This window comes from Thunnus maccoyii, chromosome 2 (genome assembly GCF_910596095.1).
Source record: "Thunnus maccoyii chromosome 2, fThuMac1.1, whole genome shotgun sequence".
Classification (NCBI taxonomy): Eukaryota; Metazoa; Chordata; class Actinopteri; order Scombriformes; family Scombridae; genus Thunnus; species Thunnus maccoyii.
This window is the reverse complement of record NC_056534.1, coordinates 32,400,936-32,420,363: the sequence shown is the minus strand read 5'-3', so window position 1 is coordinate 32,420,363 and position 19,428 is coordinate 32,400,936. Positions and strand designations below refer to the sequence as shown.

Sequence of the window (19,428 nt, the reverse complement as noted above, 5' to 3'; positions counted from 1 at the left end):
TTAACTCAATAATACAGGAATTATAACAAGATTTAACCATGACAAATGATTAGCAGAGGAATATTCACATGCTACCTAACTAGATTATCACTGAATGCATTAAAGACAGAACTGTGTCCTGTTTTGATAGAATACCAAGTAAGAAAGTACTGTACAGTTGTTTAAAACCTCAGTAATGTTTACTTTCTTTTTTTTTCTTTCTAATTGGCATTTTTCTCCCCTGAGTCACCCCGTATTAAAAGTGAAACTTCAGCAGCTGATATGGAGACATAAAGCTTCTTTTTACCATTCACTCTGCTGAGGAGTCAGTTTGATTAACACACTGAATGAAGGCGCCTCCTGGTGGCTTTTTTCAGTCACTGCATGGTTAATTAACCAACAGCTATCCAAAAAACTACATTTTTATTTTATGGAGTTTTAGGCTGATGTGTGCTCACCCAGCTGTTACATGTTTCTAATCCATACAATGTTGTTATGTGTGAACAAATCAATGTGCAGTATTTTACTCTGAGGTCCAAACTGCTGCATGTCAGGATGAGAGACTGAGAGCTGGTGCTTGTAGCTTGTCTTTGGCTCATATTTCCTCCTTTTATTGCATTTTGCAACTTAACAACAAAATGGTATGAATTATATATCTTTTCAGTGGATGTGTTCTCATCAGTAAAGTCTTTGTACCCTCACAAAGGAAACAAACCTGCAAATGTTTTCGTGGTTTATTCAAAAGAAATCACACAAAAGAAGAACAATTACAAACAGACCTAAAAGAACGAGGAAAGATTACATTTTAAAGAAAATGCCCCATGTGGCATGCAGCCAGGTTGAGGTAAAACTAGCAACAGTTCAGAGGGCTGAAAAGGCCACACTGGCATTAAGCTTACATGGACAGAAATCTGCAATTAAATGATGGAGTTTTGAGGAGAATGAAAAGAGTATAGAACAATACAGAAACAGTACAGTGTAGTGTAGGACAGCATACTGACTGAATGTGTTTGAACTACTGCTAAAATCAACACTACAAGAGCACCATTCTGTCTCACACTGTTTTTTAGGACATTAACATGGTGACTAAGTGGATTGAGATGGTAAAAACACAGCACAGCAGATGTGACTGACTCTTCAGACATAAGAGTGGCAGCGTTTAGTTTCTCTGGAGGAGTAGTCACTGCCAGCATCTTTCTCTGAAGATGTGAATAAATAATATACAAACTTGAAAAACTGGGAGAAACAAGAAAACAACCATTCTCTGATTTTATTCACATATAAGAGAAAACAGAGGTCTATTTTTTTCTCATTTCCATCTTTTGGAAATATGTTGTGCTGCAGACAAGTAGCATGTTTTGTCAGACAGCGAAAGCTTCAGATGGAAAGTTGACTACACACCTTTTTATCTACACTTTCTACCAAACTGTAGTCAAATATGCAAACACTTTTCATTGTTAGTTTTGATTCACTTAAGTACCAGATACTGAGGGTATCAACTTTAGTTTTACAACTTTAGTCTAAGACTATTTGAACTATTCTGATGGAGTAAATTCTGTCCATTTGGTACTTCATGCAGAAAAAAAACAGGCAGTAAGAATAGTATCAGATCAGATCAGATAGTATTTTTAAGTACAATCCGACCCCAGTCTGCTTGGTACATCTTTGCACATTTTCTATTCTCTTTCTCTCTGTTTTGCTCAGTCTCCCCACATCCAGTCCTGAGAATCAGTGGGGATTATTTCAGGAACGCCTCTGGCTGCTGCTGCTGCTGCCGCCATCTGCCTCCTCTGTTCTTCCTCCTGCACCCTTCTCCTCCATCTCACTGCCTCCTCCTCCATCTCACTGCCTCCTCCAGCGGTTTTTGGGTTTCTCCTCACACCCAGGACCCTCACAGGTGCCAGGGAGCGGGGGCGGAGGTGTCGGGGCGGACTTCGAGGGGGCAGGTGCGTCTGCGCCCTTGCTGACACTGCTAAGTAGAGCTGGCAGCTCCTGCGAGATGGCCTTCTCTATCCTGTCCAGCAAGCAGCCGCCACTCCAGCTGCAGTGTTGGGAGAGCTGCTTGAAGCTGGACACGGGGTTCACTCCGAAGAAGTCCTGATAGGCCTCCTTGTCAGGCAGGTCGAACTTGCTGACGTTGGTCTTGGCCAGAATGGATTTGAAGATGTAGTACTTGTCCGGGTCAGTGACAATGTCGTGGAACACCTCGTAGGGGTCGCTAAACCAGCCCAGCTTGTCATAGTAGGTCTGGAGGTAGCGGTCCACAAGGAGGGCATGGATGCGCACACGGATACCATGCTGGCGGATGAAAGCGATCTTGTTCTCCATCTGGTTCTCAATCACCTGCAGAGGAGAAGAGAGAGAAATGAGAAAGGACAGAAGGAGAGAGAAAAATAAACAGACAGAAGAGGGAGACAGAAAGACAGAAAATTTTAATTAGGGAACAATATAGAGTCTACTGTTTCTACCATCATTAAGGACTTGAGTAACATCTTCACATTAAGTGCTTCTTACACAAAGATAACTCACAGAGATGTGTATTGCAAGTTATTCATGAATTAAGTCACAATTAGGCTTCTCAAATCTTCAGTATTTAAAACAGTATTGTCGATCTTTTGAAAATGTGGTGAGGTGAACATGGCTGGTGCTTAATGAAGCAATTACCACATTGGGTGTGTCTAAACTCAAAGAATCATATTGTCAATGAAAACAAGTCAGGAAGTCGTACCTGGTTGAGGTCCTCCAGTAGAGAGGTCTCCTCCTTCATGAAGAGCTCTCGGCTGGTGTCTGCAGAGTAGTCCTGAGGCCAGAAGGAGCTGACGTACACCCGAGGGGGCTCTGTGACGTTGATCAGGGGTGCCATGCTCCAGAACAGGGCTCCATAGACCCTCATCAGGTCCTGGGTGGTGAGACTGTCGGCCTTGTTGAGGATGAGGCGGATCTGGGACTCGCGGCCCTTCATCTGCCTGAAGAGCATCTCCAGCTCCCCACCCACGTCCAGTTTGGTGGGGTCGAACACCAGGAAGATCAGATCAGCCCGATCAATGAACCACTGGCACACCTCGCTGTAGGGGTAACCTGAGGGAGAGGAGGGAGGGGATTCATTTCTTGAAAAGGTTTTCACCCTGTGAAATGTTCCAAAGCAACATGATGAACCTTTCTCACAAGTATTTTTGTAACAGAAGCACAGACAAGCTCATGGTTGAAAATTGTTTCATCGCTCAATACGGTACAAGGGAACCTTCAATTTTAAAGTGAAACTCTCACATACAGTGATGTGACTCACAGACTCTTAGAGGTAAATCTGTTAAAATGCATAATAAATAAACTTGACTCACTGTGCAACTTTAATATTTAATTAATTCCCTATTGTGGTTGTGGTATGTGTGTGTTTCTGTGTGTGTGTGTGTGTGTGTTTATGAGTGCCTGGAGGCTTATTATACTGCCTGCCAGTCTGCCTATTTGCCTGTGAATCTGAGTGTTTTATTTGTTTATTTATTTTACTGATACTTTATGCCATGCTGACAAGCTAATGTAATATGGTGCTGATGTCTGTTGCTGATATTGACTCCACTGATCTCAGTCATTGATTAATTTAGCTTCCACTCTGACCACAGCTACATATCTGTCTGTATAAGCCTGGGAGGAGAAATCTTGGTGTAATATGGTAGAGAACACTTTTTTGGCATGACAGTGAAAAAAAACTAAAATTAATAAATTAATATTGGCTATCTGCAGCTGTGATGTTAACATAATTCCATTAGTAATGCTCACCTCTCTCTTGCTGCTTGCGGTTCTCGATGACACCAGGCGTATCCACGAAGGTGACCCTCTCCAGCAGCTTGTGGGGCATCTCGATACCCACCAACTTCTCCAGGAAGCCTTGGCCGAACTTTTCCAGCGGGGAGAAGGACCGTGAGCTATCAGCTGCCATAACAATCCCTTCTATGGTCCGAAACTTCTCACCATGCATTATGACAGTGTACTCAGAGGTGGTGGGTTCAGCACCTGGTAAAGGGATGAAAAGGGAATGATTTAACAGGGACAATTCATGGACTTCAGCATGTCTATTGTATAGTTTAATTTTTACTTGATATATGTTGGTATACATAAAGCAACACTTTAAACTTTACCTTAAAAATTCATCCTTAATTCACAAGTTAACTAATGTTTAGTTGATGTTATTATCAATAAATGAGTACAGCTTATGATAATGAAGATATAAATCATGATCACCATCACAGAAGAGTGGGTAACCTTAATCTTACACAAAACTGTAATATATTAACATAATTATGAAGCTTGTGGATTACTATCACTACTTTTGTCATTTGCACTTGTTATCGTTGGATAATGGCTTCGTCACTGACAAGCTGCGTGAAAAACAATCTAGTTTGATCAGTGTGAACCTGTGTAAAGTTCTTGCGAAGTGCCGTGAAGACCCAGCAGGTAGTTGACCATGGAGGACTTGCCGACACTCCAGGGTCCAAGGAACAAAACCATTGGTTTAGAGGTGACCTCCCCATCTGCAGTGGGGACATAGCAAGAGAGGGATTAAGAGAGGAAGAGCATAAAAAATCTGCTTCACAAAGATAAAACTGTGCAGGGTCTTTTTTTCTCTATATTGTTTAAGGATGACGATGTTTGTTTGTCTGTTTGTCTAGCTAATACCTTTGCCCATATCTCAACAAGAACTGGACAGAATGCTAAACATTTTTTTTCTGCATGAATATTCATGGCCCACTGAGGATGATCGCTGAAAATGTTCATGACTTTTTGTCTTGTGCCATCTCTAGATCAAAGTTTGTTCTTTCACTGGAAATATCAAATCAGATGGGCAGGCTGAAATCAAATGTACAGAACACAACCATTTAGATCCATTATCTCTCCTCTAGTGCCACCCTCAGGACACAATATCAAACTTACACACAAGACAACGCATAATTTAATAGGTGGAAACTGTCATGTAATTGTTAAGAACATTTATATTCCAAAAAAATACCCTTTCTGATTTAATGATACACACAGTATCCCTTTGTGATACATATTTTGGTGTTAAAAACGCTGAACACACTGACATTAAACATCCTGATTGTGTACATGTTCTTCTATTCTGCACCACAAGGGGTCACATGGCACAGCATGAAGTCCTCATCCTGCTCCTTAGCATAAATTATACTCCCTGCCCTCAAGTGCTATGGAACAAAGTTGCAGGGAGGCTGGCCTGCACAGCGTTCCCCTTAATTATCAGCAGACAGAGTCCTTATTGTGCTTCTCTCCCAGATTGAACAACATCAGGTCGGGGCTCCATTTCGTCTTAACTGGGACTTTATTTGCACCCCAATCTTTCTGTGCAACTCCAGTTTCTTAAACCATTCACAACTGTACTGTGCGGTTAACTGTGGTGAACTGAAACAGGTGGTTAAAACTGATGGGTGGGTATGGTGTGTTTCTGTTTGATTTCCAATGAGTCATGCTTGAAGCACAATAATGATTTTAGGTGTATCAGACGATTAATGGCACTGGTGCCAGAGTTCTCAACAAAATACATCATTACAGTTTACCTTATATGAAGTGAACTGCAGTTTAAGTCATAAACAGATCATTTTGTTGTTGCTGTAAAGCCTACTTAAGATAGTGCATGTGATATTTGGCAAATATACAAACAAACAAATTCCATGTTACACAGATGTGATCTCCAATCAGAATCTGATTTACCTGTGACCTCATGCTGCCTGAGCTCATTGTACTTGTAGGCTTGCTCCACTGGCTTGATGGCCTTGTGGTAGATGTTCAACAGCTTCTTCATAGCAGCTAGAGAAAAAGAAAGAGAGAGAGTGTAATGGCACCATTTTGGACAGGACTTTCATTAATGCTCTTGCTATCATTACTGATTGCAACAATTGCTTTGGCAGTAAGTGATGAATTGCCCTCATAAAGTTTATTGAATTGAGCCGAGGTGATTAAGAGACTGGCTTTTCTGCAGGACTCTCTGAAAAGAACCAGTCTGATTTAAGAGAACAGAGAGGCCTTCATGCCAAGGACAGAGTTATACATTTACACTGATTAATCACCTGCCTCGAGACATGTCTGCAAGCACACGCACACTCAGTTCATGCACTCACACAGTACACACACTTGCACATAAAAGCCCCAGGACCTGGACATCATGAAACAATTTTCAGAATAGTTTCAGCCCCCAAAATTGACTCAAACTTCCTTTTGTTCACATGCAAACACATCTGTTTTTCTTTTTCCATTGACAAAGTAGCTGTAAACATTCTGCTGTATTTTCATTTCGAGCTCTCCACACAGAACTTCCGCAGCAAAGATCCAGTTTTTGATCAAGAGGATGTGCGTTTCACTGACTGGAATGTTGGTGGGTGTACGTTATGCCCTTTCATTGCATTTCAGGGGGAAAAAGAATTCTAAGCATAAATTTTCTGATGTCAGTAATTTTGAGATGTATTTGTTCTTTACCTGAGAACTCTTCTGAGGGTTCAGCAGTAGCCAATCGCAGTGTTTCCTCAATGTGGGAGCGGTCCCTCTGTGCTGGGCCTGCTGCCTCATCCTCACCTGCTGATTGGAAGAACAGACTCTCAGTCAACTGGTACATTATAAACCCTAAAACTGCTAAATGTGGTAAATTACTTCTTAATGCTTGATCTGACAAGGACGGCCTTGAAAACTAATTTGCAGTTTTCTGTGGCATACAATGACTTATACTGATCATATTACATCTGTGAAGTGAACCACATTCCCTTATCTGCTTACAAAGACAATTCATGAAAACTCAGCTGACATGGTTACAAAAAAAATGTGATCCCCAGGTAGATGGCTTCCTGAGCTGTGAGTGACCAGACCATCTGGGCTGAGTACAAGCTCCACTGTTATATCATGCTGTTGTCCTATCTATCTGTCTATTCCTTTCCTCTGCTATTTCGGTCTGTTTATTTCTGTACCAGAGGTTGTTGCTAATTCCCCTTTAGCTACACTCAGTGTCATATTCTGGGGGCTCGGCATGCCCAAGAGAGGAAGAGAGATAGATAGAGATCTTTGCTGTAATTCCATGACCCATCTCAGCTAAATCCCCATCACATTTCCAGATATATATATATATTTTTTTTGGTTCCATAAGGCATACTTTATATAGGTTTTATAAGTTGTAAGTAATGTTTTTTTATAGATCAGTAACAACTTTTCTGTTGCCAAAAAAAACTCCCTTCGTCCTGTGTATATCCTCCTTGAGCTTAACTTGTTTTTGTAAATAAAACTAACTAACATCAGCCACACTGGCAACCCAAAATCTGTCCTCATCAATGGCCAATTACTGACCTATATTAAGCATTAAATGTTTAATTAACCATTAATAAAGCCATTAATTACAACTTATAAACTATTTCTTTCTGAAATGCTTTTCAGATGGATGAAAAAAGTTCTGTGATCACAAGAAAAAGCTGATATTAAACCAAATCTGATTCAGGGGATCACAAATTAACAAAACTATAGTTTCTCATGATCACAAAATATATGACTGTAAGAACACAAGCTTTTTGAAAGATGCTTTCTTGTCATTGTACCAAAAAATATACTACTATACTACTTACTATGTTTTTAGCAACCATTTAAAAACTACAACGCACATTACATGAGAAAACTTTAAATGACACTCACATGAGTGTAATGAATAAGGCAGTGAAGAGGGATCCGAGTGAGAGATGGGGAACTCTTTTGAGACTCAGCCATCGTCTTTTATAGCAGGTGTCAACACCCAGTCACCAGATAATGGCATGCTTCTTTAATTACAGAAGCTCTCACTATGGGGAGAGATTTACTCTAATATCATCCCAACCTTCTCTATGTGTAGCTGCTTGTCAGCTAGGCAGTACTCATGTGTATCTCCTGTTTTGAGATGACAGGAGATACACGTGAGTACTTCATGTTATTGGTGTTCTTCTTTCTGTACCTTTGGCCGTAGACTGTGCAGGCTCCTCTGCAGTCATGTCCTCCACTGTTGCTTCCTCAACGTCAACAGGTTTCTCTTCCACCACGGGAGCCTCCTCCACTGTGGTTTCCATGGGTACGTCTTCCACGGCCACCTCCTCAACAGACTCTGGTGTGACCACCTCCACAATAGGTTCTGGTTTTATTTCAGCCTCTGGAGTCATCTCCGGCTCTGAAATTACTTCAGGTTCTGGTTCTTGTCCTGCAGCCTCTTCAATCTCAGGCTCTGCAGCCACCTCTGGTTCTGAAATCACCTCTGGCTCAGCCTCGGGTTCTGCTTCTGCCTCTGGTTCTGAAATCACCTCTGGCTCAGCCTCGGGTTCTGCTTCTGGCTCTGGTTCTGAAATCACCTCTGGCTCAGCCTCAGGTTCTGCTTCTGCCTCTGGTTCTGAAATCACCTCTGGTTCAGCCTCGGGTTCTGCTTCTGGCTCTGGTTCTGAAATCACCTCTGGCTCAGCCTCGGGTTCTGCTTCTGCCTCTGGTTCTGAAATCATCTCTGGCTCAGCCTCGGGTTCTTCATCAGGCTCTGCTGTCACTTTCTCGGCTGCTTCCTCTGTGTTCTCCTGTTTGTCTTCACCTTCTGGTTCCTGAATTGCTTCTTCAACAGCATGTTTTTCCTCTTCTGCATCATCTCCCTGAGGTACATCCTCTTCTTCCTCCTCCTCATGAGGCAATTCCTCCTCTGCTTCTTCCCCTCCTTCCTCTGTGTGGTCCTCCTCTTCCTCTGCTACCTTCTCCTCCTCTTCAGAAGATGCAACCTCCTCAGCTACTTCCTCCTCCTCCTCCTCCTCTACACTTTGAACCTCCTCTACAGGCTCTGCATCAGCCTCTTCATCAGAAATCTCCTCTCCTTCTTCCTCCTTCTCCTGGGAAGCTGCCTCCTCCTGTTCTTCTGTTACATCACTTGTTATCTCAACAGTGGGAGCATCTTCCTCAGTTGCAGCTGCTTCCTCCTCCTCTTCTTGCTCTGAGGGCGAGGCTGGCTCTTCTTCAGCGGGAGCACCTAAAGCTGATGGGGGTGTACAGGGCTGACACATGGCCCTCTCTGGGGCTGGGGTGTCGTTGGAGGAGCTCTGGCTGGTGTGATCTTCTGTTGTGTCACATCCACAGGAGAAGAGGTCTCCCTCTGGCTGCTGGAGCTGCAGACGCACCAGATGCTCCTCATCATGGATGGAGGAGTCTGCCAAGAGATCTATGAAGCGAGGAGATGAGAGAATGCGATTAGATGAGGTTAGTTTGTGTGCTGGTCTCTCTTTTGACAGGGTTGGGGTTACAGTCTTTGATCAGCACTGTTTTACAGAAATAACATCTTGGCATAAAAATGTTAAATTTATTCCTGATCAGAACTGTGATCCCTGACCATCATTGTAATTCCCTGAAAACACTTCAAAAATTAATTTTACATTATTACATGTATTTGTTTAGTCATTTGTTTGTTGGCAAAGCATATTTGCAACAGTAGAGATCTGTTTTTACTCCACCTATTACTTGATGAAGTCTTGGAAAAACAATAATGCACAAAAGTGAGAATCTACTGTCATAGTGAATAGCTGTGACTTTCTGATGTCATACATTCATCTCACACTCATACATGCTAATATAGCATATAGCATAATATTTTTTACTTTCTTAACAAGTACAGCCATTATTTGGCTAACTGTGAGGCCTTTGATGGTTGTCTTCAAAGCAATGTGCATCCATAATCATCTATATATTCCCTATAGAAATGCTTTTATGACCAATCAGATTGCATGCAACTAACTGTCGATTAATTTAATTCAGCTAGACTTCTGCTGACCAGTCACCTTTGTTCTTTATGTCAGCACTTCACTGATCAAGTACAGAGTAGATCAAATGTTCAGCACCTCCCCGATTTAAGACTCAGATTTCAGCTCCTTGAATGGTGACATGAGGACTATTTGAGGCGCTCATACAGTGGACACTTGCAGTGGACAGTTGTAAAAGAAGACAGCTGAGTTGACATGATGGAATCTAATTACTCTCATTGTATACAGTACATTAATTACTGTTGTCATGTTTCAGTTCAATCAAAAGGAAGGAGCTGTATCTGAATTCTTACAATATAAACAGTTATATTTCTTCTTTTCTTTTCTTTTCTTTTGCAGTGTTCATATAAACTTGCTTTGCCCACATTTCTCGAAAATAAAGGTACCCAAATCTTTTTAAAACAAAGAAAGTATTGAATTCAGCTTAAGCCTGTTACAATAATTTGTGCCAATATGTTTTTTTTGCTGGCATCCTTAAAATCTGACAGTTATTGCACAAAATGTTTCTCCCCACAGCTCAATTCTAATTAAATTATTTTCTTGTTAGAAAAGCCTCAGAAAAAGTATTTCCCCACAAGAAAATACAATTTGTTTGAAACCCAAATAGCACTACCAGTAATTCTTATGGATATAAAACATAATTTTGTTCGACATCTTTTTAATATCTTACATTATAGGACTTGGAAGGGTTTAGGACTTCTTTTGACAATCAGTGTCCCAACTATGTGGAATAACCCCCTCCATTAAAAGCCATTTGAATCTGTCTCTGCAAAAATTATGTGCATTTAGTTTTGATAAGTCAGCAACAAAGTCGATTGCTAATTTGATTTAAATACTTGGTGTCATGTTCATGTCTATGAACATTTTTCTCAAGAGCAAAGCCAAAGATTGTTGGAGTCTTTCTCTCAGATCAATTAAAGACAATAGCAGACATTTTCAAGAACAAGTTGCACACACTCAGCATCATACAACAGATTACAGTTACTATGGCTTCAAAACAATCATATCTAAACTTGGGACTCCCTCTCTATTACACCTACCATGCATACATGTACATGAGATACCCTTCAAAACCACAGTGTACAAAGAGCACAGTGACCTCTATTTATATACTACCTCTATAACTGCCTGTGAGGTAGTCAGACTGGGGAACACACAGTGGTACACAGTGTGATATGAGTGGGACAGCTAAATGTATGTCTACAGTTCATGTTACAAAGTGGGGTCAGTGTGGAGGAGGAAGACTAAGACAGCTGTCACTATAGGTTTACATATATGTAAGACTTCTTTGCCCATATAAGAGGAACCAGGCTAATGCTAAAGGAAGAAGCTAACGCATGTGATGATCACTTTAGATACTCTTACTGTTAAGTATTTGGTCAACATTTTGTCAGGCTTAATAATAAAATAATACAATTGTGCCATTGTTAATGTCATTAGTAACACCTGTGCTTTTCCTGCTATGACTATTCAAAATGCCTATGGTAAAACGATCCATAGCAACAGCAAAAAAACTGACAATCAATTGCATCAAACTATAGTTAAAGGATAGGGTCACACTTTTTGAAGTCTGTAAAACAACAGTCAGGTGCCTATATGAACACTGAAACAGGTTTTACTTGCTATAATCATTTCTCCTGTTCATACTGGCCAATTAAAGATTTGAAATGCAAATGATGGGGGACAAAATCCACAGTTGTCATTTTGTGTAAAAAGTTATTCAAAAGTTTATCTGAAGCTAATATGAAGCTTCAGCAGTCTAAGTTAGTCAAATCAAGTGGATATCTTCCAAAGTTATCCTCTTTTTAGTACAAAATTCCCTCTTTTTGTTACTATCCCTCCATTGCAGTCCAACAAGGAAAGACTGTCCATGGAAACAAAAAGAGGGAATTTTGTACTAAATTTTGAACTTTGAAAGATATCCACTTGATTTGACAAAGTCAGACAGCTGAAGCCTTATATTATCTTCACACTTTGGAAAACATTTTTGCACAAAACGAGGACTGTGGATTTTGTCCTCCATCACTTAGATTGAAAGCGGATTAAGAGGAGATCTTCAAACGGCCAGTATGAACATGAGGAACAATTACAGCAAGTAAAACCTGTTTCAATCATCATATAGGCACCTGACTGTTGTTTTAAGACAGACTTGAAAAATTGTGAAACCACCCTTTAATTGAAGATGCAACACATTAATATGCTACGCCAAGTCTGCTACTAAATTCCACCGTTCTTGATCTAATAACATGTTAGCGCGATCTCATGTTGTCTGGAGTGCCCAAAACAACCAACTGGGCAAAAAGAATATCACTCGACTGCAGTCTGTTTTAAAAGTGGATGTAAAAGAGTGAGATGAAGGAAAGATTGACTGCTTCTGAGTCAGTCTAGTCAAATCACAAGCTGTAGTAGTGAATAGCTTTATACTGATCCAGCTGTCCTAAACATTGACTACAGTCAGTGGTCCTAAATGATGCAAGCAGGACTTCATGTACTCTCCCTCTGTGGCACTGATCCATGACAATTTCTTTCCGCTATTTTAAGGCCCTGAATCCCACATCAAACTATTTAGTGCTCATGATGTCGTTTGTCACATCCTGTGTCTGGAAGCTTTGTTCGCTTATCACCTCCTGAGGGGATTGTCAGCATTAGTGACCAGAGAACATCAAGCTTATATATTCAAGCGTCCACACTGTGTGCAAACATATGTGAAGATCACTTTTGTTCTACAATGTTTTCTGCTTTGTGATATTTACCAACAGTGACAATCAAATAGTCTTATTCCAAGTCTATGGCAGACCACTGTGTATTATAATATGAACCCAGTCAAACCCTACAAGTGAGACCAGTAGATCTCCAGTGTTTGGCCAGACCATCAGTGATTATGCTGGTAATGCATTCTAATTAGCTAAAGCATGGTGGCCCTGAGGTGCAAAACAGATGGACAAATCAGAAAACACAACAACAAAACCGAAAACACAACATTTTATTGGTTAATGTGTTTTCTGAAATATTGTGTTTTCAGATTCGTCACAGTTTTTTCCAGGAAGGTTGTGTTTTTTGATTTGTTAATGTTTTTCCTGAAGTGTTGTTGTGTTTTGCACCTCAGGGCCACCATGTGGCAGTACTGATTTCCCTGACTTCAGATGATCATAAAGAAGCCTGTGAACAAGTTCCCAACCACATAAAAATACAAAATATATTTACTTGGATAAACAAACTTCCCAGTGCCTACTCAATGACAAAATGTCTCCTTATAATAATTAACAAATAACTCTTCAGTTATAATTAAATGCTTCCTCAATAATAATGGACAAATACTTCTTTGATAATAAGGAAATGTGTATAAAGGAGATTTCAATGAAAATAAACAAATAAACAAAATAACAAAATAAAGCCTGAAGACATTAGGCTATTGTTAGGCAAGGAAAAACCTTTGCATGATTAGCACTAAGATCTCTCCTAATGCAGGTAACCTAGTTGAAAAGTGATTTCTTAATATTCACTCAAATTAGGCTCCAGAATGTTTGAAATGGCCCTCTATCAGAAAAGCAAAAAACAGCAAAGAAATCTTAAAAATGCCCAAAAAGACCAGTGTTTGTGACAATATCTGCTAAAATTAGGTCTGCAGTAAGTTGAGGAAGGATCAAAAAAGACATGGGTATGCAATTTCCCACCTCTCTTAAGCATCAAAGAAAGGGCGTCGTCACACCCTGATTGGCCAAGAGGGGAATGCACCCTGCTCTCAATTATTATTTAGGAGCCAGTCCCCACGCCCTGCGCAACAGGTGGTCTGAATAACCCTCCAATCAAATCAGAGGAATTTCAACATTCAGCTATAACTAACTGGGAAAAGGAAAATGACAGCAAGTATCCAGGAATGGGTGACCGCTACAACCACACTAAAGAGTCCAAGCCCCAAATCAAAATCATGCAAAGGTCTACTGATATTTATCAAGCAAGATTTGTTCTTGTCGGCGTCATTTTTGACAACTTTAGGGGGATAGCGAGTTCATCTGACAAAGAGAAGCTACTACAGACGATTAAGTGACAGTCACTTATTCATCGTGTACTCCCTTGCTGTCACTGGCAGAGGTCGAGGTATGAGACTTGCCTGTCCAACCTCTGGCATTCAGTGTGGCCCAGGATGTGTAAAACGTGCCAGACTTAAGTGTACTGTAGGTGTCAGTAATTGAATGAAACAAATGAGGGGTTGAGGGTGGTGGTGGGGGTAGTGAGGGGTAACCTGAGGAGGGTGCTTGGATGCTGCTCTGATGGAGCTACGGAGGAGGTTTGGATACTGTCCAAAGACAGAGAAGCTACAGCATTGTCTGTTGTAATATGAACAGCAGCAGTGGCCAAAGATCCTGAAGTACCGAAGGTACTCGACATTACATAACAAGGTCAGTTCCAAATGACCATTAACTAGTTGTTTATGTTAGAGTGAAGAAGGTAAATGTGCTAAAGATTCTGTGATTTTTTTGTTTTGGGATTTCAGTCCATTAATTGCCTGCTTTATGTAGGACTCACACGTTGATGTCATGATTTAGGGACAAGCCTTCTGTCTTGCTAACATTAAAGGAACATACAACATAGTGTCTGGTGCATGTTGTTAAATCAAAAAGTGAAAAAGTTCTATATATATATATATACAGCTATTCATATGTATCATCTAAACTCAGGCCACTGCAATCATACAAACTGAGTTTAGTCTGCTGGCTTGTCTCCATGCTGGATTCCTCAAGAGAGTTATGAAGATAAAGTGGAGAGATCAGTTTCTGCTGCTGAGCTAGTCCCCAGCAGTGGCCAAATTAAATTAAAGATAACATAGTTAGGAAGATGGTGGAACATATTAGTTAAAGAAGACATGTGAAAATAATAAAGTTGGATCATATTTTGTTCAGATTAACATTATACAGAAGGAACATATAAGTTGGCAAATGTACAAAACATTACTGAATTATTTGGGAAAGCCAAGGGGTTTCTATGGGTTTTCTGTTTTTAGCTTTTTCCCTCAAGGCCCTGCATATCAGTCAAACTGTGGTCCTGTCATTCTTGGACACCAGTTGGGATAGTCACCCCCAGGGTACCCTGACGGTCACATACTCAAGGATGCACATTCATTGTAGTAGCAGGCTACAGTGAGGTACAACCTGTACCCCAGTCGATTCCCCTGTGGACCCCAGGAAGAATAGTTACTACCCCGGTAGCAATTAATGGCGATCCTAATAAACAAATAAACAACCAAGCCAGCCACTGAACAAGGCGGACAAGAGGTGGACAAGATGTATTTTAGCGATTTATTTAGCATAATTATGTACATTTATTTAGAGGCACAGGTATATACAGGATATTTTGCATAAGCAATTTAAGATTTTGAACACTATTGGATGGATTACCATGAAAGTTGATGTGAACATGCACCCAAGATGAACTGTAATAACTTTGAGCATCCTTTAACTTTTCATGTATCGTCATCTTCAGATCAACTTTTCATTTTGTCCAATACTTAGTTTATGACCATAGCCTCAGTTGTACGTTGTGTTTAGTGCCAATTGGTTTGCTAATGTGCTAAACTAAGATGGTGAACATGGTAAACATGATGCCTGCTACATATCAGCATGTTAGCATTTTAGCGGTGATTCTGGTACATTCAGTACATGTTGACACAAAATGGCTGAACCAATAGGCTGCAGCATCTGTGGGCCATACTTAACATTTTTGTGTTTTCAAGCAATATTGATAGAATGATTTTTTGCTGCCAGTGGCCTGCACAAAACTGATATATTATCATTTTATAAAGTTAATATGGTGAATATGTCAGCAAACAATTGCTTACTTACACATCCAGCAGACACAAAGCATTCATTTTTGGGAGTTATGTTTCTTTCAACCTGATGAATGTAAGTCAACCATTTACTCTCCTTTTAGCTCTGTTTTGGTCTCCACCAACTCTTTAGCTGTTAAATGCTCCAATATGTTAACTAGTTAGTTGCTAACTGTCTGTCTGTCTGTCTGCTGTTTGGTGCTGGGCAGGGAAGCATACAGTGTTTTTCGTGGAAAACAGCTGCCCACTGCAGCTGGAAAGAGGTTGAAGAGAACATTGAGACCGAACCAAAACAGTATAATTGTGGGCTGTAAAACCAAAACAATATGATTCAATATGAGTCTCTTTTGCACATCACACATAGTCATTTAATCCATTGCTAATATGAAAATATGGATTCTAGCAGCTTTAAAATGAGACATTTGATAGTATTGCAACACCCCTGTTATAAGTTGCTTCAAGCATAAATAAAATACACATCCATCAAATAAAAAAAGAGCTTGAAACAATAGACAACTGTTCTGTGTGATCATTTGGTCATTTGTGTGTCTATGTAGGGCTTCCTCACTCCCAGGACCCTGCTGTTGCTGCAGGAAAGCCTGGGCAGAACACATTGTCGTGGGGATAGAGAGGGACAGGTGCCTGGGTGCAGCATGGTACCTCTCAAAGACTGAAATAGTCCCACAATGCGTCAGAGGGTGAAAAGAAGGAGGGATAATTCCGCTCCTATTTTCAGGAAGTGTGACGCTCTTTTCTTCCCTGTGATTGTCATGAGGCTGGCCTGCAACTCTACTGCACTATTGCTCACATTCCCTGCAATAGTGAGTGGGTGGCAGTGGGTGACTCAGACTATTTTCAAAGACCAAAGACCAATAAATGCATCAGCAGCACTAGGAGTGACAACATCTGCCTATTGTGAGCATAATAACCACAATGAATGATGAGTTAATATGCTTAAATACATGGAAACTTCAGGCATCAGTGCCCAAAGCAAAAGCACCCAGTAACAGGAACATGCAACTAGTGATAGTTTTGATCAAATTTTTAAACATTCTTCATCTTTCTCAGCATCTAATTATATGCATTATACACTGTATTTCTCAATCTACACAACAAGTTTGAACCTTTCCACTTCACCACTTTTTCATCAGTACAGCATGGAAAAGAACACTCAGTGCACAGTGTCAACAGCACAACATATAGACAGACATAACAACAATAAATAATAATCCCAATATTCCTAGGCAATGAAGAGCTGCATGTAACACAATGCAAGATGCAGGAATTAGAGATAAGGAGGCAGATTTCAGAGTCCTTGGTTGCAACAAGAAAAAACTTTTGGCGGACAAAGAACTGTTGCTAACATGCTACCATTCATTGTAGTGAGGGTAACGACACAATCAGTGAGTTCATCAGTGAGCTCTGTGTGACATAATCCATCTCTCCTTGATGAGGAACCTGCCATGTTCCCCTATTTTATCTCATTATGCCCTTTGTGTCAAATCTCACCCTTTCTGAAAAGGTAAACAAACAAAAAAAATTAATACAGAGGGGGAAGACACTGCCACGTCACCTTTGTCACTACTTCAGTTTATTGTCATTAACCTCAACTTTTCATAGAACTTTTATTATCTAGTCATGTCTGCTCTGCTCTCTCATGCCCCTTTTAGCTGGGACATCCCCTGGAGCTAGACCCTGCTGCCTGGAATGACAGATTAGCAGCTCTGGAGACAGATCAGAGCAGAGACAGACAGGAGTGATGAGGCTTTAATGAGACATTAAAAGCACTGCGCTGATTTTAGCTGCAGACTATCTATTTGCACTCATGGATGTCTTTACGATTATTTTGTTTGCGTGTAATGTCTTCTAGCTGGGAATATTTGTGTGCATATGTACTTGATAAAGATATGTGCGCATTCCCTGGAGTGTTTAAGAGATGTGTATCAGTCCACAGTATTGGTGACCACAGTATCTGGTGACGACTTTGTCTGACTGATGCCTGACACCTGACTACGGCTGCATGTGAAGACCAAAATGAACCAGTGCAAGGACAGACAAGGGTATCCTCCTGTGCCTCGACGTCAACCAAGCATGACAAGTCACTAACTGTAAAACTTGACTAAAACAAGTAAAGCGATGTATAAACCTCCATAATTGAATTATGTATGAATAGTGTCATAGCAGTGATTTCGGATTCGCACAGTTTAAAAACATTAATTTGTTGCAGAATGAAGGGTAAAACACCAAGTGACTCTAAAATGTCAAAATCCACACTTGAGCACTGACTGGTGAAATAACATGCATGTAATTGGCTGTGAAAAGATAGTCGAACCAAAATAGATCCAGTGGGGGAACTAATCATTTCAGCCAGTTTTTGCTTTTGGCTGCAGTAGAGAATGTGTCTCTTTGTAGTGAGTCCAAGTCAGTCTGTCAGTGCTGTCACTGTGTTTCTCTCCAGAGCAGTGGGAATAAGCAGCAAGCAGGACAGTTTCCATCAGCTGGTGTCACACCTCAGCCCTGACATTTCCATGTACAACCGCAAAGCTCCGCACTGCACCACCATAACATATTGCAACACTTTTCCTGCCTGATCAGCTGTGGTTTACTCAGATGTCTGTCAAAATTGGACACATATTCCAATTGGAAACAGAAAAGAGGGACTTTTCTATGAGAGGATGCAAGCTGTATGATGCAACTGAAAGACATAATCAGCTTTTCTTACTACCTCAAACTAGTAGAAAGGATAAGAAATGCAGCAAGTCAAAAGGTGCAATCAGAAAAGCATTTACTTGTGCATTTACACACATTACATAAAACAATTTGAGACTAAAGGTATGGATCTTTCAGTTTTACCTGTTGCTGAACTAAGGAGTCATTGTTACAGCCACTCCAAGTCTCAGCAAGACATACATACAAAACCTCTTTCATACCTGCTTAAATAACTCCAGGAGAATCCAAATGCATCCAACAACAAGTAGAAAAACCTGAAAAGTTTTACCCCAAACCCCAAATCCCTCGGCCATACCTGCAGCAGACAGGGCCAGCAGAGACAGCAAGCAGCATACAAACACCAGAGACTTCATTTTGGCTGCCAGGGGCCTTCTGCTCATCTCCCCTAGATATATATACCGAACCGGCTGAAGGTCAGAGGGCATGCCAGTGGAGGTGGGGCGCAGCAACTGCACCCATATCAGCCATTGTGTGTCTGAACAGCTGCCTGGTCCAATCAGAAAGTTGGGAGCAGATGGAAGCGAGAAGAGATTGGCTGGTCATGCTGTGCTCTTGTAGTTTTAACATTAGAGTATTCAGAAACCTTTGAACTTCTAATAACTAATTCTATTCATGAACTCATTACTAGAGCTGCAATGATCAATTAATCAATTAGTTGATCATCAATTAATCTGCAACTATTTTGATTAGCGATGAACTGTTTTAGTCATTAGAAAAATGCCAAACATTTGCTTGTTCCACCTTCTTAAATGTTAAGATTTGTTGCTTTTATATATTATAAATTGAATATTGTAGGGTTTTTGACCATTGGTTGGACAAAACAAGACATTTGAAGATGTCACTGTGGGCTGTGGAAAATTAAACTAGGCATTTTTCGCTATTATCTGACATTTTATTGATTAAATGATTAATAGATAATGTAAATAATAGTTAGTTGTAGCCCTACTAATTTCTACTGCAGAACACCCACATATGTCACAGCTGAAGGTCTCTAGTAACTGCACGCCAACTAAAAAGATCAAAATGAGGCCTGTGTGCCACCTGTGTTTATCAGAAATGTGAAGTCCAGGCTGCAGAGCAACTCCCCTCTGCTGCTGCCAAAGT

The 19,428-nt window shown here is 40.6% G+C and overlaps 1 protein-coding gene across 2 annotated transcripts; it reads right to left on the bottom strand.

Annotated features, from left to right (window-relative positions):
• Positions 1-698: 698 nt before the first annotated feature.
• Positions 699-18,728, bottom strand: LOC121882491 (sarcalumenin-like). 2 transcript variants are annotated; one of them, XM_042390784.1, is made up of 8 exons: positions 18,620-18,728; positions 7,946-9,175; positions 6,460-6,558; positions 5,698-5,793; positions 4,389-4,505; positions 3,754-3,987; positions 2,708-3,057; positions 699-2,322 (listed from the first exon to the last, which is right to left on the bottom strand). In XM_042390784.1, exons 1-8 carry the CDS (start codon positions 18,702-18,704, stop codon positions 1,822-1,824), a joined length of 2,712 nt encoding a protein of 903 aa, XP_042246718.1. In that variant the 5' UTR covers positions 18,705-18,728; the 3' UTR covers positions 699-1,821. The 2 variants fall into 2 exon arrangements, with proteins under 2 accessions (XP_042246718.1, XP_042246726.1); XM_042390792.1 differs by having other exon boundaries at positions 6,460-6,555; positions 18,620-18,727.
• Positions 18,729-19,428: the final 700 nt, after the last annotated feature.